The following is a 21,646-nucleotide window of genomic DNA, read 5'->3' on the forward strand; positions in this document are numbered from 1 at the left end:
TTAACTGCTCTAGTCCTCCAGCATCCACCATATTTCCTGCTCCCATACCAGATCCACATAGGTTCTATAAGGAAAAGCGACTCCTTTTAATTTGACAATTTCCCATCATATAAACAAATTTCCAAATGAGCAGCATACAGCAGCAAGCATAACCAAACGTGTTACATACTTTTTGATGATGAAGATGGTGATGATGATGATGATGATATAACCATTTAACAATTACCCATGTCATACCTTTGCATCTGCCCGTGGCATCAGCGTAGTAGCCATCAGGGCATTCAGAAATGCATTTCCCATCATTCAACACCGTCTTCTCAGCACAGGTGAGACATCTGGGACTACTGGGGCCACAACTCTTACAGGATTGATCACAAGCTAAAAGGGGAGGAAAACTCATCAGAGAAAATCAATAGTGAGCAAAGGGAGCAGAGAAAGTCTATTCTTTACAACATCCACAGTTGATATCAACATAATAATCACATTCTCTGGCTGCTCAGCTGAGTTCTATTTCCTTGATTCCAACATTTCTGTTTTCACAGTTGAAGGAGAACCAACTAATTATTCATTGAACTAAGCATAACAAATACTGAGGCCCACCTATACAATATATTAAGTGTATCCAACTTAATATGGGACTTAAAGTCAAAATGGTTTTGGCAGTAGGGTTGCCAGAGTTAGCAAATAAAAATATCAGATGCCCAGCTAAATTTGAATTTCCAGATAAATAATGAATAAATTTTTTAGTTTATGTTTGTCCCAAATATTTCATTCTGTGTTTTACCTGACAACCTTAGTTGGAGAGAGAATTCAGAAATTCAGAGTTCTACTAAACAAGGTCATGCTACAAAAATTAGGTAGAAATTGCTGAACTTCACACAACCTTCCAGGATCTATTCATTCACTTATTCATTCATTTAGCCCCCAAAACATTTCTTAAGCTATGTGTTAGGTCCTGTGTCAGGTGGTAGAGACACAAAAGCCAAATCAACTTGGTCTCTACTTTAAGGGACCTATTAGTCTGCCAGAGGGAGATAAACACGTGTAATATTAGGAATACTAAACACATCACTTAGTAGGCACAAGAAACATTCCAACAAAATGTGTGTGGGGTAGGCGGTATGAAAGGTCAAGAAAGGGTTCAGAGAAGAAATGACCCTTGAGCGCTGTCTTGGAAAGTGAGTCAGAGAACGCCAGGCTGATGGGAATGTACTCCTGGCTGAAGCAGCAAGGCAAGCGCAGGCCCAGACCCCAGGAGGATCCTGGGAACCAGCAGTTCCGTTCAGCTGAGATAGTGTGAAGGGCCAGACTATGGAAACTACACCAGACTAGTCTAGTGGAGATTCTCATCCCGTCAAAGACACGGGGAGCCCTTACACAGTTCTAAACACCGTAGAAATGGGGTCATGTTTGCATATAAGAAAGATCACTTTGGCTTCAGTTTGGAGACAGTTGGGAGAGGTGAGAAAGGAGAGTTGGGGGCCTGGTTGGAAGATGGTGGCAATGCTCACGGAACGCGATGATTGGGAGTTGAATCAAGGCTGTGAATGAGGTGACAGATTTGAGAGTAGTGCGGGGAAAAGTGTCTCAAATGGCTTCCAGGGCTCTGGCATGGGGATGAGTGACGCCACTCAAGGAACCCAAAAAGGAGGGTAGGTGTGGGGGATTAGGATGGGCTCACTTTGGCATACATGTGGCCCGCAAACAGCCTGAGTTATAACTCTGGGACTCAAGAAAGAGGCCCGGGGGTCATTACAGAGAGGTGGTTGCCGAGATCAGAAATGAGTCGATTTATTCAGTAAAAGGAGGAAGGATTAGAGAGAAGTAGTCAAAGATTAAGAGAACACCAAAAGTCACTGAGAGAAGAAAAAACTAGCAAAAGTGACTGAGAAGAAGTGATCCAAAGGTAGGAGAGAAAAACAGGAGTATGGTGGCTGAGAACCCAAGAGCGAAAAAAGTTCAAGAAGGAAGACATTTACAGTACAGAGAAGACAAATAAAATCTGAAGAAGGTTCACGTCCCTTAGAAATTGGGACCTGGTGACCTGTGCCACAACCATTTCAGTGGATTCATCGGACAGAATGGGAGTGAAGGCCATGATTATAAACTGTTTCTTTACAACGATATTAAACTCTTACTCATTCTTAGTGGGAAAGTGGTCTTTCTATTTTCATATATTCTTTACATAAATATGTCCTTTACTCATATACATATATATCCTTTTGTTTTTATATAAATGTTAGCATATTACGTGGTTTATTTCCCTTTTTAAAACTGTGTGATAGTTCTTGGATTTGTATCAATACATAGAAATAAATCCATCTCCTTCTTCTTTAACTGTTAAATAATAAACAAACAAACAAACAAAATAAACAAACTGTTCCTTTAAAGGCGCTTGGCTGTGAACAGAAGGGCACAGGTAGGAAATAATTAAAAGGGTAACAAGATATTTTGTCTCTCCAATACTGTAAAAGCCCAAGGCCAATACAGACCCTGGCAAAGGTTTTTAACAAGAGAAGAGTCTGAATAATCGTTGAAAGCATATCTAGGAGAAAAAGGGGAATTACATTCAAAAGCACAGATGGGGAGATTAGCCTTGAACAGAACAGAGGAAAGCTGCCTTTCCCGAGAGTGGAAGCGAGGGGAGGGGGAATGCAGCTGCGGGTAAGCCTATGACTCAGTTGACTCCGTACTCCTTGGTTAAATTCTTTAAAAACAAGCAAAGCAAATCTCTTCTCACGACCAGAGACTCAATGTTTGAGGTATAGAGAACTGTGAAGACTTATTCTGTCTGTTCTTTTAATCTACCAACAGTATTCTAACCTCCTGAAAAGTATTTTAAGAACTTGAGAAAAAAGATGGCAAGTGATGAGGCCAAATGTTCCATCCCGAATCCTGGAGGATCTGGCACCTCTAGAAGCAGACATGTAAGGCAAATTCATCTTCAGTAAATGGATAAAGGCCCTGGCCTTCATATCAGTGAAGAAGAAAATCAGCCTCTCAACTCATAACTGGAACAAAGAAGCAAAAATGAATCTAAAAAGCACTCTCCCCTCCCACCCTCCAAAACTTCTGAAGTTTCTTTTTTTTTTTTTTTAACATTTTTTATTGATTTATAATCATTTTACAATGTTGTGTCAAATTCCAGTGTTCAGCACAATTTTTCAGTTATTCATGGACATATACACACTCATTGTCACATTTTTTTCTCTGTGAGTTATCATAACATTTTGTGTATATTTCCCTGTGCTATACAGTGTAGTCTATTCTACAATTTTGAAATCCCAGTCTATCCCTTCCCACCCTCCACTCCCCTGGTAACCACAAGTCTGTATTCTCTGTCTGTGAGTCTATTTCTGTCCTTTATTTATGCTTTGTTTTTGTTTGTTTGTTTGCTTTTGTTTTTGTTTTTTAGATTCCACATATGAGCGATCTCATATGGTATTTTTCTTTCTCTTTCTGGCTTACTTCACTTAGAATGACATTCTCCAGGAGCATCCATGTTGCTGCAAATGGCACTATGTTGTCGGTTTTTATGGCTGAGTAGTATTCCATTGTATAAATATACCACTTCTTCTTTATCCAGTCACCTGTTGATGGACATTGAGGCTGTTTCCATGTGTTGGCTATTGTAAATAGTGCTGCTATGAACATTGGGGTGCAGGTGTCATCCTGAAGTAGATTTCCTTCTGGATACAAGCCCAGGAGTGGGATTCCTGGGTCATATGGTAAGTCTATTCCTAGTCTTTTGAGGAATCTCCACACTGTTTTCCATAGTGGCTGCACCAAACTGCATTCCCACCAGCAGTGTAGGAGGGTTCCCCTTTCTCCACAGCCTCTCCAGCATTTGTCATTTGTGGATTTTTGAATGACGGCCATTCTGACTGGTGTGAGGTGATACCTCATTGTAGTTTTGATTTGCATTTCTCTGATAATTAGTGATATTGAGCATTTTTTCACGTGCTTTTTGATCATTTGTATGTCTTCCTTGGAGAATTGCTTGTTTAGGTCTTCTGCCCATTTTTGGATTGGGTTGTTTATTTTTTTCTTATTGAGTCGTATGAGCTGCTTATATATTCTGGAGATCAAGCCTTTGTCGGTTTCACTTGCAAAAATTTTCTCCCATTCCGTAGGTTTTCTTCTTGTTTTATTTCTGGTTTCCTTTGCTGTGCAGAAGCTTGTAAGTTTCATTAGGTCCCATTTGTTTATTCTTGCTTTTATTTCTTCTAGGAGAAAATTTTTAAAATGTATGTCAGATAATGTTTTGCCTATGTTTTCCTCTAGGAGGTTTATTGTATCTTGTCTTATGTTTAAGTCTTTAATCCATTTTGAGTTGATTTTTGTATATGGTGTAAGGGAGTGTTCTAGCTTCATTGTTTTACATGCTGCTGTCCAGTTTTCCCAACACCATTTGCTGAAGAGACTGTCTTTATTCCAATGTATATTCTTGCCTCCTTTGTCAAAGATGAGTTGACCAAAAGTTTGTGGGTTCATTTCTGGGCTCTCTACTCTGTTCCATTGGTCTATATCTCTGTTTTGGTACCAATACCATGCTGTCTTGATGACTGTAGCTCTATAATATTGTCTGAAGTCTGGGAGAGTTATTCCTCCAGCCTCTTTCTTTCTCTTCAGTAATGCTTTGGGAATTCTAGGTCTTTGATGGTTCCATATGAATTTTATTATGATTTGTTCTAGTTCTGTGAAATATGTCCTGGGTAATTGGATAGGGATTGCATTAAATCTGTAGATTGCCTTGGGCAGTGTGACCATTTTAACAATATTGATTCTTCCAATCCAAGAGCATGGAATATCTTTCCATTTTTTAAAGTCTTCTTTAATTTCCTTCATCAATGGTTTATAGTTTTCTGTGTATAATTCTTTCACCTCCTTGGTTAGATTTATTCCCAGATATTTTATTACTTTGGGTGCTATTTTAAAGGGGATTGTTTCTTTACTTTCTTCTTCTGTTGATTTATCATTAGTGTAAAGAAATGCAACTGATTTTTGAACGTTAATTTTGTAACCTGCTACCTTGCTGAATTCTTCAATCAGCTCTAGTAGCTTTTGTGTGGACCTTTTAGGGTTTTCTATATATAGTAACATGTCATCAGCATATAATGACACTTTTACCTCTTCTTTTCCAATTTGGATCCCTTTTATTTCTTTCTCTTGCCTGACTGCTGTGGCTAGGACTTCCAGGACTATGTTGAATAGGAGCGGTGATAGTGGGCATCCTTGTCTTGTCCTAGATTTTAGTGGGAAGCTTTTGACTTTTTCACCGTTGAGTACTATGCTGGCTGTAGGTTTGTCATATATAGCTTTTATTATGTTGAGATATGTTCCCTCTACACTTGCTTTGGTGACAGTTTTTATCATAAATGGGTGTTGAATTTTATCAAAAGCTTTTTCTGCATCGATTGAGATGATCATGTGGTTTTTGTCCTTTCTCTTGTTGATGTGATGTATTACACTGATTGATTTGCGTATGTTGAACCAGCCTTGTGTCCCTGGGATGAACCCCACTTGGTCATGATGTATAATCTTTTTTATGCGTTGTTGGATTCTATTTGCTAATATTTTGGTGAGGATTTTGGCGTCTATGTTCATCAGTGATATTGGCCTATAATTCTCTTTTTTTGTAGTGTCTTTGCCTGGTTTTGGTATCAGGGTGATGGTGGCTTCATAGAATGAGTTTGGGAGTATTCCCTCCTTTTCAATCGTCTGGAAGAGTTTGAGAAGGACTGGTATGAGTTCTTCTTTGTATGTTTGGTAGAATTCCCCGGTGAAGCCGTCCGGTCCTGGACTTTTATTTGTAGGGAGGTTTTTAATTGCTATTTCTATTTCCTTTCTAGTGATCGGATTGTTCAAGTGTTCAGATTTTTCTTGATTCAGTTTTGGTGGACAGTATGTTTCCAGAAACTTGTCCATCTCCTCTAGGTTATCCAGTTTGGTTCCATATAGTTTTTCATAATATTCTCGTATGATATTCTGTATTTCTATTTTGTTTGTTGTAATTTCTCCATTTTCCTTTCTTATTTCGCTAATTTGTGCTCTCTCTTTTTTCTTCTTTGTGAGTTTGGCCAGAGGTTTGTCGATTTTATTTACTTTTTCAAAAAACCAGCTTTTGGTTTGGTTGATTCTTTCTATGGTCTTGTTAATCTCTATTGTATTTAATTCCTCTCTGATCTTTATTATTTCCTTCCTTCTGCTGCTTTTTGGGGCTTTTTGTTCTTCTTTTTCTAATTCATTCAGGTGGTGGGTTAAATTGTTTCTTTGAGATTGTTCTTCTTTTTTGAGGAAGGCCTGTATCGCTATAAACTTCCCTCTTAGCACTGCCTTTGCTGTGTCCCATAGGTTTTGAGTGGTTGTGCTTTCATTATCATTTGTCTCAAGGTATTTTTTAATTTCAGCTTTGATTTCCTCATTGATCCATTGTTTTTTCAATAACATATTGTTTAATCTCCATGCTTTCCTTTTTTTCTCCTTTGTTTCTCTGTTGTTGATTTCCAGTTTCATGGCATTGTGGTCAGTAAAGATGCTTGAGATAATTTCTGTCTTCTTAAAATTGTTGACATTTCTTTTGTGCCCAAGTACATGATCAATCCTGGAAAATGTTCCATGTGCACTTGAAAAGAATGTATATTCTATTTTTGGGGGGTGTAATGCTCTGAAAATATCCACCAAATCTAGTTTTTCTATTGTAGTATTTAATTTCTCTGTTGCCTTGTTTATTTTCTGTCTGGAAGATCTGTCTAGTGATGTTAATGCAGTGTTAAAATCTCCAACTATGATTGTATTCCCATCAATATCCCCCTTTATCTCTGTTAGTAATTCTTGTATGTACTTAGGTGCTCCTATATTGGGTGCATATATATTAACGAGTGTAATATCCTCATCTTGTATCACTCCTTTAATCATTATAAAATGTCCTTCTTTATCTTTCTTTATGGCCTTTGTTTTAAAGTCTATTTTGTCTGAAATCAGTACTGCAACACCTGCTTTTTTGGCTTTTCCATTTGCATGGAATATCCTTTTCCATCCTTTCACTCTCAATCTATATGTGTCCTTCTCCCTAAAGTGGGTCTCTTGTATGCAGCATATTGAAGGTTCTTGCTTTATTATCCAGTCTGCCACTCTGTGTCTTTTGACTGGAGCATTTAGTCCATTAACATTTACAGTAATTAATGATAGATGTGTGTTTATTCCCATTTTGAACTTATCTTTGCAGTTGAATTGGTATATCCTCTTTGTTCCTTTCTTCTTCCTTTTGTGGTTTGGTAATTTTCCTTTGTATTATCATGGATTTTATTTAATTTTTGTGACTCCTTTGTAAATTTTTGGCTTGTGGTTACCCTTTTTTGTAAATCTGTCAACCCATTACTATAACTGTTTTTATTAAACTGATAGTAACATGATCTCAAACCCATCCTACTGTTAAAAAAATTTAAAGTCTCCTATCCAAAACTTCTGAAGTTTCTAACTCTAGAACTGACATCTCAAGGTACACCTAAAGTAATACTTGGAGTATTATTTGTAAATTTAAATAAAATTATTAGGAAGACATCATTTCTCCTCCAAACTAGCCTATAGTTCAATACAATATTAATAAAACTTCCAGTTAAATTTTATTAGGAATTCAATAAACATACTCTAAAGTTCATGAATAGTTAAGTTTGAAAATGAGGGAAAAAAAGGGAGAATCTGCCCAATTAGACACTGAGACATACTGGAAAGCAATAGAAATAAATAAAACAATACAATGTGATAGTAGTAGAAGAATAGAAATTTAGACTACTGAAATAGCTCAGAGATAGACCTACATGCATATAGAAATTTAATATACAATAAAGGTCAATGGAGAAGGTTACACTGAATTATTAGACGATTCTGTGGAAACTGGATCATGAAATGGAGAGAAGTCAAACTAGATCCCTACTTAAACCTATATATATATATAAGTGGACTCCAGATGGGTCAACAGTCTACATAAAAATAAAACTGAAATTAATAGAATTTCTTCTATTAATTATAGGATAATTTCTTTGTGAAATTGAGCAGAATAGGTCTTCTTAGACAAAAATTCAAAAGCAAAATGTTAAAGTAAGAAATGATGAATTAAGAGATTTCTGTTCAGCAAAGTGTACCACAAAAGGTAACAAAATGGGAAAATATTTGCATAGTTAAGAATGACACAGTAAAGATCTATAACAGGCAAGGAACTCCATAAAATTAACAATAAAAAGGCAGCAAGGCTAATAAAACAGTGGAGAAAACATTAAAAAGCAATTTATTGAGGGGGAAACACAAAAGTCCAACAAGAATTGACGATAACCTCAAACTCATTAATAATCAGAAAAATGCAAATTAAAATGGGATGTCCCTGTATACGTATTGAAAAAACCTGAAGCTTGATAATGCCAAATGGTGGCAAGGATGTAGGGGTGAGAGAACCCCTACCTTTGGGAGTGAAGATGCTGGTGAGCTACCTGGCACTACTTAGTTATACAAAGCACATGCGGAGTCAAGAAGTCAACAATTCTGCTCCTGGGTTATCCATCCATCTCAGGGAACCTCCCACCCAGGTTCACCAATGGACATGTTTGAAGTGTTCACGGGTGCTCTCTAGTGATGGTGTCCGTCCCTGGGAGAGTGGATGGGTGTGGGGGACGCAGACCAGGAAGGACTATGTAGCATGAGAAGCAAAGGGCTAGACAGTCTAACAATGTGGGCAAATCTGAAAAACGCACTGGTATGTGAAAAAAGAACCACATGAAGTCTGTAACATGGTATTATTTAAGAAAGATATACATTTACATATACTCACTGAAAACAATACCCATTTTGTATGAGCCCATAAAAACAAAAAGATAAAAAAAAAATTAAAATTGTTGCATAAGTGAGGAAGGGAAATTGGTGTAAAAGGAAGCAAGGAAAGAGAAAAAGGGAGAGGAGGAAGGAAGAAAGAGAGATGGGCTAACAGAAACCTCTGAACTTGCTTTGATTTATTGTGTTAGCTAGAGTCAGAAAAGCCCTGCATAATAGCACCGGTACTTAAATGACTAAAGAATGAGGAGGTTCTGTCCTTTGAATTTCCCCACCCTTTATACCTAATATTTGTAAAACTCAAAGCCTGTCCCAGAGATAAACTTGGTTGCTGTAAATTCTTTCAGCCAGAGCATAGCACCATTTATAACAGGTTGTGCTGGATTTTTCTCAGCACTCGACTTTGAGATTTCTACAGATACGGCTGCTTGGTTATAAATTATTAAACCAACACCAGCTGGTCTTTATCTTAAACAGCACTAATCTGAATTGAAAGGAAGTCAGCATTATCAGCATCAGACGTCTTAATTAACATTCCGATACCAATCAGTGACTTGGCTCACCCTTATTTTAGAAAATATTTCTGTGAACCTTTCTGAAGGCCTTTGATACAAACTTAGAGAACTCCAATAACCTTATGAAAACTGTACATCCCAGCCTTGTGTATCAAAACGACCACTGGCCAACGTTAATGGCGGCACAAACTCTTATATTTGCCACACACGTGGCAGGTGTTCAGTAATTACCTCTTTTTGTTTATTTGTTTTTTCGGGGAGGTAATTCGGTTTATGTATTTATTTTCATGGAGCTACTGGGGATTGAACCCAGGACTTCATGCATGCACACTAAGCATGTACTCTACCCTGAGGTATAGCCTCCCCCAGTAATTACCTTTTGATCAATTGATGGGTTGGCTGACTGTCAGCAGTGGTCAATCCTCCTATTTGGAAATTTGCTTTCTGCTTTGTTTCAAAATGTACACAGAGAGCATTTCAGATATATACTCTCTCCCTCAGCCACCTGTTCAGGAGTCTTCTTTTTAAATTCTTCCAGTCCGCAGGGAGCTCTGGCTTTCTTCACTCAACCTCTTAGCCCAAGAACATTCCCACCCGTCACCGCCGCAGGCTCACACTAGCCCTCCCTCCTTTTACGTACACGTGCTCCCTAGCAGAGGCTGCTTCTCACTCCAGATACTATCGTCTCGGTGGCAGGCCGGTGTCACCGGCTCCTTGTCAGTGACAGCAGCCAGTGTCCTCGGGGAGTTAAAGGGTAAATGCCTTGAGGCCTTTGAGTTAGTGCAAACTTGACATCTGCCGACCTTTAGAGCATACATCTGGCTTAATTGAGCAGGAAAGTGATGCTGGCAGAAAAAGATTAAAATGCTCAGGGTAATGGCAGCTTGCTTTTCTTTCCTTGTTCTTTTCCAAATCCACACAGAAGCCACCTGTGACTTGTCCGTATCGAGTGAGATTTCTCACACCAGCGATGCGGATGGATCCCTGCACAGCTTTCAGCCAGCAGCTGCTGAGAGCTCTCTCTCTCCTCTAAGACAAGTGTGTTTGTCATGTCCCCAGGATCATCTCATTTGTACTGTTGCCCTGATCAGTAAACAAAATGAGGACTGTAACTCAAGGAAGTTTTATGGACTGCAGATTGTTACTGACTTAGTGGACTTAGTTATTTAAAAAAAAAGTCATCACACCCTTTCAATAGGTATGACCATCGCAAAAAACTCAATTCAAACCTTTCCTTCACCATTTGGTGCCTACCTGTGGACCTGGCGATGTCCACAGGGCAGCCAGCTGATCTAAAGACTGACAGGAAGACAAGAAGGAAGGGAAGAGGAGGGCCAGGGAGAGGACAACGAGAAGAAGAGAGGGAAAACGGGCAGAGGTGCACAAGGAGATGTTATGTCACTGCAGCAGTACAGCAGTTAAGAGGCAGTTAAGATCTGAAGTCAGAAGAACGAGCATGAGTCCCAGCGCTGCCCCTTACGAGCTATGGGGACTTGGGCAAGTTTCTTAGCCTCTCTATTTCTTCATCTGAAAAATAAGGATGGTAACAACTACCTCATGAACTTGTCGTGAGGATTAAACACCAAACACTCACACAGCATGTATTCTGTGCCAGGCACTGTGCTAAATTCCCTGCATACATTAACTCATCCTAGCAACAGCCTTCTGAGTTGGGTGTGTGTTAGTTTCCCATTGCTGCTGTAACAAATGACCATAAATTCAATGACTTAAAAACAACACAAACTTCTTATACAGCTTAAGAGATTAGAAGTCCTAAAATCAAAGCATTAGCAGGACTACAGTCCTTCCAGAAGCTCTATGGCTAGATCATTCCCTTGTCTTTTCCCAGCTCCTGCCTGCATGCTCATGGCCCCTTCCTGACACTCTGACCATCACTCTGACCTCTGCTCTGTCTCAGATCTTCCTTTCTGATTCCAACACTCCTGCCTCCCTCATACAGGGACCCTTGTGATTACAGCAGCCCATTCAGATAACCCAGGATAACCACCCCCAACTCAAGATCCTTGTCTTAATCACACCTACAAAGTCCCTTTTGCCATCTGAGGCAGCTATTCACAAGTGCTGGTGATTAGGACGTGGACATCTCTGAGGAACCAGTATTCTGTCTACCACAGGTACCACAGTTGTTCCCATTTTACAAATGGGAAACTAACATGGGAAGAGATTAAGGAACTTGCCCAAGGTCATGCTTTCCCTCCCAATACATTCCTGCTTCTCAGTGGGCGAATGTTTAGAAAGCTCTTGGAACAGTGCTGGGCACAGGAAGCACTAAGCTGGGTTAACTCTTACTCCCACGCAGCGGTGTTAAAGGTAGAACAGACAATAAGTACTTCAGCTTTAAGTCAGTGATACCAACACCAAAGGCAGGTTGGCCCTCAGCTGGCCTGAGTGGCTTTGTCCCCACGCTACTTGGAAGGCCATGTGGCGTTGATGGGGAGTTTAGGATTTGGAGAAAGGAAGCCTCTCCCTACAGCGGTGGGTCTGGAGTGAGCAGCCTGAGCCTTGTGGTTTGCACGTGCAGGACGAGGCTAGAGTGAGCAGTTACCCTCACAAGTAGTTGCAGGACTGGGGTGTTAAAAGGGATGCTGTCAGTTGGGGGAAAAAGAAAACCGTTTCATAAACTACTAAGACGCTGTCAATGTCAGCAGCCTTTGCATATTTGTTGAGTAAAGAAACACTGATTTTTGGTGCTATGATTTGAATAAAACAAGGGATCCTGGAAGAGGAAAAGATGCTTTGATCTGCAAAGCCCGGCACTCACCACTGCAGGTCCCCTGTTTGTTGTAAAACCCGTCGCCACAGCTGCTCTGACAGCTGCCCTCCCTCAGCACGTGGAGCGGGTCACTGCAGGCCAGGCAGTGCTTCTCGGTGGGGCCCCAGCAGGCCACACAGGACTCGTGGCAGGCTGCAGGCAAACAGCACAATCAGTGAACAACCGATAATAGGAAGGAAAGGCTGTGATTTTTCTTTCAAATGTTTTAGAATTTATAAGGAGAATGTTGGCTCCTTCAATCCTAAATCACCATGCACATATGTGCACCACAGGAGAAAAAAAAAATCCACCCCAAAAAATCCTATTTCTGTTGGCCAGAAACACAACTTCAATAAATTATCACTAAGAGAATGAGAACAGGAAATCAGAGGCTTTTGAGCACTGGGAGTCACAGGCAAGGGAATCATAATTTTCTAGACATACGTGGTCTGTCTAATGAAATCAGATGGCCCTCCATCACCCTGCGTTTTGTAACCACACAACAAAGTGCCAAGAGGATGACTGCTCTTACCTCCAGTGCATCAAGAATCAGCTAAGGAGGGGTGCCAGGTACTCCAATCCTTGATTAGACCTTGAGGGACCTGGTACTGCTTGGTTCCCAGGGCTTTTTCCCTCCCTTTCCATCTCTCCGCACCCTTCTCTCCCCCAACCCCTGCCGTCTTCCTTCTGTCCTCCCTCACAAATCTTACAACTCAGCCTCTGGTCATCCCCCTCCCCACCCCCGTAGCATCTGCTCTAAACATATATCTTGAGTACTCACGAAGCTTGACTTTCTCTTATACCTTAGATTTCTAACTATACATTATTTTTAGACAAAAGTTGTTCCTTTAAGACTTGAAAATGTCCTCCTCTTCCAGCATTTGATTTTTAATTACATTCATGCTTGCTCTTTACCTTAGCAGATCTATAAAGAGAGGACTATTCTGAATGAGTAAATATATTGTTTGGTTAACTGTCCGTATGGCTAACCCCACCCATGCCTCTGTTAATGCATCCTGATTTTCAAAATGTTGGCTTCACAATGGAGCATCATCTATTTTTCAGAGGTACCCATTCTGACCAAAATTGGCAGGGAGAACGCTTTTGCTGGTTACAGGTGACTTGAGAACTATACCTAAGTAACTTAATTAGGGATCCCTTTAGAATCAGAAGAAAGGATGCCTGAATTGAAAATCTTAAGATCCAATCCTCTCCTCAATTCCAGACTGCACAAGAAGGCCTTAATTTCAGAAAACTTTTGTCCCCAACAAATTCAGACATAATTGCAAAGTGTGGTAAGTGATAAGAAGAGTGCTTTGACAGAGAATAACAGTAGTAGGACAGAAAGGGATTGACTTAAGGCAGTTCTAAAGGACGAGACGTGACCAGCCCTGGGGAGAGCCAGAGAGCAGCACAAACAAAGCTCTTGAGACGGGAAGGAGCTTGGGAGTTCAAGGAACTGAAGGCTCCCCTTGTGGCTGGACCCAGTGGACATAGTGGGGCACAGTGTTCCTGATTCATGGCTGGAAGGGTAGGCAGGGACCCTATCAGACTTGACCTTGGAGACCATGGAAAGAAATTAGGATTTTTATCCTACCTGCAATGGGAGTCATGAATGGGCTTTTTAAATAGGATAGACAGAAGTCGTGATTTAGATTTTTAAAAGCTCTCTCTGGCTGCCATGTAGAGAGGGGTTATGGACTTACATGCCAGCAGGGAGACCAGTAGGGAGTCAACGGCTCTGGTCCAGGTAAGAGATGACAATGGCAGATGGAAAGCAGAGGCGGAGGAAAGTTTACTTATTTATCATCTGGTTCCCTCGCTAGACCGTAAGGTTCATGAGGGCAGAGTCCATATCTCTTTTGTTAACTCTGTGCTGAGCACACAGCTCAGTGGCCTACAAACTTCACTTACATTTAACACCTTATTTATAAGTGGTGCCTGAGAACGTTGTGTTGAGATAAGCCACTGACACTACAACGTAACTAAATATGTGGATGCAAAGATCCCGGTGACAAAGTCTACCCTGAATACACATGAAATCTGTCATTCATTTATTTAGCTACTCTCTAGTGACTGACTAGAGTCACTATCTGAAGTGTCTATCACTGTTAAGTGCCTCTGCCTTACTGACTCGGGAGCTGATTCAAAGCCGTTACCTAAACAAACAAAAACCCAAGTGCATTTCTAAGAAGGCACGCCAGGCTGGTCTGTATATCAATGTTCAACAGAAGCACGTACTACATGCAAGACGCCGGGCTGGCCTGGGAGGCCTTCCCAGCTCGCCACAGGTGAACACAGGGGCACCAGGGAGGAAGTGCCTGAGGGGATGACAGGGAGGGGGGCAAAAAAGGCAACAGGGGCCAGGTCATGAGGCCAGGGGTAAGGACTTTGGACTTCATCCCATAAAAGTTTTCATCAGGGCAGAGGAATCGATCAGTTTTGCTTTTGGAGCGCTTACTTTAAAGAGGGTAATTAACTCAAGACATCCTTAAAGGATGAAACCATCTTTATCCAGTGGGCACGGAGATGAGAAATTAAAGCAAAACCCCCAGTTCTTTAGGGGACTGTCTGAAGGCAGTATAGACACTGCTGCACTGGCTGTGAAAACAGTAACAATACTTCCAACCTGGTTGGTAAACGGCTGTCATTCTGGCCCCCTCCCTGATACTGTGGCTTCCGCCCTGGGAACCCTGGCAGACACCACGATCCAGCAACCGAAAGGTCTGACACAGGAGAGGGTCTCGGGTCTCCCTCCTTCCGACTGACCTGATCTGTGCCATACTGCTTGTTAAATAGTTTTAATATTGCTCCTGGTACTGCCAATCAGAATGGGGGTCAAAGGCTGAGCAGGATAGAAGCCACAGACTTAGGGATGGCACTCAGGTCCGTCACAAACCGAGCCCTACTTAGCATTTCAGCCCTGCCTTGTGCTACCTCCCTGAAGCAAGCCAGTTTTGTGAAGCAGGGTACCCCAAGCATGCCACGTGCCTGTGCATTGGTTCCAGATGCCCCACACAGGATTGACCGAGTTGGAAATCCCTCTGACCCCTTCCATAGCCCCTGTAATCCTGTTTACACCTGAGAGGCCTCCTAAGCCGCTACTTCTTGCAGCTTGGCTGAACTTGTCCAAAGTCAGCTACTCCTTCCTCTGTGTTTCTGCAGCTCTTTGTACATGCCTCTCATGTGAGTTATCCTACAGTATTAATTACTCTGTTAATCAATCCCCTTCAATGGAATGTAATATCCTCCAAAATAGGGGCCATGTTTTATCATCTTAAACCCCTGGTATCCAGATTGATTTCTGGTACAAAGTCAGAACTTATTAAATGCACATTAAATGAATGCACAGCAGATCTTTTCATTGGTTATGGGGGGTTCATCCTGCTACCTTCCACATGGAAACAACTAACCATGAGGTCAAAGCCTGAAGAAATGATATGAAGATGTTAAGATCTAAATTTTGTCTAATAAATGCTGGAGTCCAGATCTGCTTATGCTGACGAATGCTTGCGCTGCATCTGTGTAATGTACCAAATGTGATGCTGGCCCTTTTCTTTTCCATATAGAATAAAAGACGAGACCCACGGCCAGGCAGGACAGCAGAAGGGACTGGTATGTCAACACAGGACTATGCTGAGCTGTCATTTCTTTTCTTGCCCTTTTTTTTTTTTTTTGAGCTGTCATTTCTTATAATGACATACTCCCACTGTGTTTTGCAATTGATTTCTAATTTCTCACACTGAACATATGCCACTGCAGATAATCTCTTCTTGCAGGCTTATTTTCCATGTGGATTTTATTACATTTGGGTTATTACAAAAAATAAAAGGTCAGTCCCTGACTTTTCGCCATAATTTCTCTTAGTGATATATTTCAGATCACCCAGGGTTTGAAGTGTATGTTGTGAAAATTGTGGTAATACATTAAAACAGAGGACGAATAAGAGAAAGCCTTCTTCTTATCTCACATGTAGTAGATAATTTATTTAGGAGAGCCCCTGACTTTTCTGGAGCATAACAAGACATGTGTTGGCTTGCTGAGCAATTCATCTCAAAATGAAAAGGAACGAATTACTCTTCTTTTGGCAACCCTATATTGAAACTCTACTCTAAAAATAACAAACTTCTTTTCTGTACTTGATAATTTTGAAATAGAAGGTTGCTGTCAAAAATGTTAACCTGTGCTACTCCAAGAATAAAATGCAGCCCTTTTCTAGGGATGTGTTAAAACATTTCCTGTGAACTACTTCTGATTTCCAGGAAGCCTTCCCAGATCCCAGGCAGGGGGCACAGATTCCCATGGGCTCAGCCTTCAGTGCAAACTGACCCTCGGGAAAGAGAAGGAGCCTTGGTTCCCCAACTTTCCCATGGTCGTTTGGAATATGTTCACCTGCCATCACCAGGGAATCAGCACCCTTGATCAGCAGACCTTTTCAGAGTCATCCGTGAGGCTGCAGTTCAGATTTCCTAAATGCCAAGAAGTTTCTACTCGCCATTAAATGAAACAGCCCAAAATCCAGGCACAAGCAAGGACATCATACACAAGGCAAATTCCTTCATCCTGTTCCTTATCCATTTTGTGACAACTGATAACTTTCATTCACATCTCACAAATGACTAGGAAGTACTTGCCAAATTTTAAAGTATTATCAGGAGACAATGGGTCAATTTCCAGTAAGAAGCTCTTGCTGGATGCAAAAATGTTCTGTCTTAAACTCAACTTCACTGTTGCTTGCTTTCCTAACCTGTAAAGGGGGAGTAATAATATTTGTTGCACTTCATTCATGGGGATTTGGTGAGATGACATGTTTGAGAAAGCAGAGAATGTTGCCTGTGATCACACAAGTGGCACACCCTGCGAGATCCAGCAAATCTTGCTTCAACTGGCATCAAAAGCCAAGTGATTAGAAAGGAAGCAAATTAAAACGTAACGCAAGGCAGAAGAGGAAAGGACAACAAAGACTCTGGGAAAGGGAGGTCCACTCAGAACGGGAGCGGAGGGAAGTAACGGAGAAGCCCGCAGGAATTATTCCAGCAGTTACATAAAGGGGCTCCAGCCTCTCCCAGAGCCCCAGACCCTGGAGCTCTTTTCTTGCAATTGCTACAAAACCTCAACAAAAGCCCTTTGGAAAGTGACTGAGAATAGCTCTGTGAAGGTCATGGTGAAGCCCAGATGCCGGGCAGACTGTGCTCCGTTCCCCGCGTCAAGGTCTCATCTGAGGCCAAGGCTACTAGTCTAGGAGGCACAAATGCCAGACAAATCTAAAAGGAGAAGTTCACTGAGTCATCATCCTTTTTGATTCTTTTACTACCAACTGCTTTTGTCCCCTGTCTAGTTTCTGCCCTCAACCTTCCTCCCTGGGCCAGCAGAAAACTTTACACTCTGAAATTGGAATGTCTGGTCTCCACATGTTCTGAAAACCCCTATGTTCTTAAGAGACTTCGTAATAGAAAAAATATCAACACATGAAAAGAATCTGCAGCCTCATGAATAACCAGAGATATGCAAATTTCACAGGAGAGCAGCAGCTAGGTGCAATGGATTGGATGTGCACATAGCAACGGGCATCCATCTCAGAAACAGTGCTTGGTGAGGGAAAAAAAAGTAAATGAACGGTTCATCCATTGTAACAAAGGTACCACTTGGTGGGGGATGTGGATAATGGGGGAGGCTATGTATGCATGGTGGCAGGGAGTGAATGGGGGATCTCTGTGCTTTCCTTTTATTTTTGCTGTGAACTTGACAGCTGCTCTAAGAAAGTCTTTAAAGTTAAGAAAAGGAAAAGTATGAGATATCTACCTAGTAATATGTATGAATATTTAAAGTACATACATACAAGACTATAAGAACACATACATATTAAAAATCCACATTAAATTGCATTAGAATAGTTATTTAAGTGGGGAGCTGGGGAGAAGGAAAGTGAGAATAGGCTACAGGAACAAAAGGAGTGGGCGGACAGGCAGACAGACAGACAGATAAACAAGAGAATGGCCTGGCCCAGGCCACTGATGAAAAAGGGCCATGAACAGATATATATGGTAAATCAACGTCCTTCATATAAATCCCCAAAATAAGTATAAATAAATAGATAATCAAGATTGCTTTTTACATCAATCAAGTTGACAAAGTTAAGAAGACTCCTAACACCTCATATTGACAAGGGTGGTGGGAGGGAGGCACTCTCGTGTGCTTCCAGTAGGAGTGCAAACTACAACTTCTTTAAAAGAGAATAATATATTAGTATGTGCTGAAAACTTAAAAATGTACATATATACACTTGGACCCAGCAATCACCTAAGAATTTACCTTTATCAAACATATTTACCACAATTTCTATTCAAAATGTTTACATCGTGGTTATGACAATGGAAAAATTAGGAAGCAGCGCCAAACAACAGAGGCTTGGCTAAATGAATTCTTAGATGGCTACAGATGGAAAGTTATACAACAGCTTTAAAAGATGTTGTAGACGGATAATAAATAACACAGGGAAAGCAGGCAATAAAACTATACATAGAGTGCGATTTCACTGTTGAAAAATAAATAAATGCATCTATGTCTGTCTGTGTACACAACACACACACACAGGACATAAATTAGGAAGACATTCATCACAATACTAACAGCCATGATTTGGGAGAGCCTGAGTCAGGGATTTTCACTGATTTTTACGTGTCTTGAATTTCACTGAGTTTATTAAATGAATTCATTTGTTACTTATGGGGAAAAATGACTAAAGGAGAAAAAAAACCTGTAGTCCTTTTCCCTAAGGCACATGCTGGGTAAAGAGTTAATCTATTAACCACATTCGTGATACAGATGAATGATTTACTCATCTTGGGTGACGTATCTGAATTTTTAGCATAGTCTTTTGTAGACATAGAGCTTGAACTGAAGGAACGACCTCCCAGCTGACAGAGGCTTTGGCAGGTCCACATGGGGAGAGATTTACAAGCAGGCTAGCTTTTTGTTGGTACTTAAGTCAGAGGATAAAGGCAGACATTTGGCTCCTCAGGAACACTCTCAGGTTATCCTTTCGGTCTGCTGACCCATGCCCACTACATTCCTAAATCTACAATACAGCAGCACCCTACCCTGCCCCCCCACCCCCCGGTTTTCAAATACAGTAACCACCTAGGCATATAGCTGGATGAGCCAAACAGAACTCTCAGATTCCACTCATCCACTGTGACCACTGGCCACCCTTGGCTGCTAAGACCCCCTGGGTTTTTCCCCAGCCCCTGTTAATTAAATGGTTATTGATTTTCCCAGTAATCCCTCGAGTCCACTTGTCTATAGAAACTGAAGAGTCAAAGGAGGGACCACCAACCCAAACCGAGCTGATGGGTGAGTTCTCAGACTTCTTGGCTCACGGGCACAGCCTGCTCAGATCTGGGCAGCGACAGCATGGAGGTGCTGGGCGCTCTGCGGGCAGCACAAAAAGGGAGCAGGGGTGGAACAGGGAGAGTGCTGGGGTGGGGAATGCAGAAGGGAGAGAAGGAATGTACGCCACACAGTCTGGCTAAAATAACTGAGAGCCCTAGGAACTGGGCGGGGAGCCAGAAGACTTGTCGTTACTTTGTAATCCAGAGCTGAAATATTTTGGGGTTCAGATTTGTCAGGAAGAATGGGATCTGTCTGGAAGATAAACTCCCTGGCAGTTGTGACGGGCTTTCCCTGCTGGTACCTGATCCTTTTGTTCCATCGTCTGTCTTCTGGCAAACACAGCAAGGGCCTATACGCAGCACAGACAAATGCCAAACACAGCCTGCTACAGCAGAGGTCCCAGGCAAGACACCACCAGCTGCTGCTTCTTTCTTCTCTCCACGTATCCTTTACAAGAATGTCCAACGAGGGAGGGGATTTGGAATCCCATTGTCACCTGCTTCACTGGGTCTAGTCTACTCAAGAAACATACTTTCTAGGAGGGCCATCCAGTTGTCCTCCCTTCTGAATGGCTTAAAGCACTCCACGGAGGCTACCCAAGTTCCAGGGACAGTTGTGGGTTTTTCTGTTTGTTTATTTGCTTTTTGTTTTTTTGTTTTTAAAGAATCACCTTTTCAGCACTGATAAGGCACTCAATTATCTTAAAGGGGAGGTAAATGAAGATAAGAAAAAGAGGGTGGGGAAAACAAGATTCTGTAATTTTCCCGAGGCCACACCTAGCGAGGAATTGCTGACAGGGAGTAGATAACAGAAGCTGAATGGAAGTCTGGTCACAGGTGAGCCAGAGTCTAGGCATGCCCCTACATTCCTGTGCTTTCTACTCTGTGCGATGGTTTAAATCACACTTTTTTCAATCAAAAATTGTTCCAAGGGCCTTATATGTGCTTATCATTGTAGGGAATTCAGGAGTGTAAGACCTGTCCTTGTCTCAATGATCAGTCACGTCCTATAATATACCTTTTAAACTGTCTTTATAGCACTGCAAGTAATGGGTTCAAATTGTGGTGACCACTGGGAACGATCTTATTTCTTTCTTTATTTACTGACACTCTCCTCCCATTGAGAAAGTAAGTTGCTGAGCCACAGCGCAGTTTTCTGTCAGTTCACTGCTGTATCCCAGGGCCTGGGATGTGGAAGAGGCTCAGCGAATACTCGTTGCCTGAACAGAATGGAGGAGACAGGAATATCACGTGAAGCAGTCAGTCCCCTTCACAAGACACTCAGCAATTAAGTGAGAGACCACAATTGCTGTAGAATACTAGAGGTTTGAATGTGCATGGGATTTAGAGAGCGGGACAAAATGAGTGAAGACAGTGTGGTTGGAGGTGCTGGTCCCCAAACTGAGTATGTGAAATTGAGACCATTCTGGGGGATGTTGGAGGGGCCATGGAGGATACTAGCTTGACAGTCAGTGACTGTCCCACCAGAACGAGGAGGGCTCCTGTCTTCTTGAGGATTTCAGAACAGCAGTTTTGAGACAGGATGGAAGGGGGCAGGACACAGCCATTCAAGGAATGCTGCAGCAATTAACATCAAAATGGTGAAAGGTTCAACCCCCAGGAGGCCTTGAGGCTCAGGATGATGAGAGATTTAACTTCTAGTAGATCTTGAGCTTCATTATATGTCTATTGTAATATATTACCATGGTGAATAACACACCCACAGGCACCAAGGCAGTCCCAAGGCTAGCCACAAAAGGTCAAAGAGTAGGAAATGGCCAACTTTCTGGGAATCCCTTCCCCAGGCTACTTAGACTGGTCCTTCCATTTATTAGCATATGAAGCCACCAAGCGCATAAAAACTAGCAACACAGCGCCTCGAGGCCACCCCCCTCTCTCCCTCTTCGGAGACAGTCCACATTCTGTCTATGGAGTGTGTACCTACTTTTAATCTGAGCACCCAACCCCCACACCTCGTGGCCTTTCTCTTGCCTTTCAATGTATCTCTCTGAATAAATCTACCTTCACTCAGCTGTGGCTCGCTCTTGAATTCTTTCCTGCGAAAAGCCAAGGACCCACACTCGGCGGGGCATGTCCCAAGGGCTCAACGGAAGCCTGGCACACAGCCCTTCTCACGCCCCACA

General features: G+C 41.7%; 1 protein-coding gene across 3 annotated transcripts in view; it reads right to left on the reverse strand.

The window, feature by feature from the left end:
- The window catches only part of FRAS1 (Fraser extracellular matrix complex subunit 1), a 408,901-nt gene that overhangs the window by 188,077 nt on the left and 199,178 nt on the right, over positions 1-21,646 (reverse strand). For all 3 annotated transcript variants that reach the window (XR_004311717.1, XM_032457269.1, XM_006192889.3), the window contains exons 15-16: positions 12,121-12,264; positions 238-378 (exon numbers count right to left, since the gene is read on the reverse strand). Coding sequence is in view for 2 of the 3 variants with exons in the window: in XM_032457269.1 (XP_032313160.1) it covers positions 238-378; positions 12,121-12,264 (285 nt within the window). In the remaining variant the exon portion in view is untranslated. The remainder of the gene's footprint in view (positions 1-237; positions 379-12,120; positions 12,265-21,646) is intronic.

Source organism: Camelus ferus, chromosome 2, assembly GCF_009834535.1.
Source record: "Camelus ferus isolate YT-003-E chromosome 2, BCGSAC_Cfer_1.0, whole genome shotgun sequence".
Lineage (NCBI taxonomy): Eukaryota > Metazoa > Chordata > Mammalia > Artiodactyla > Camelidae > Camelus > Camelus ferus.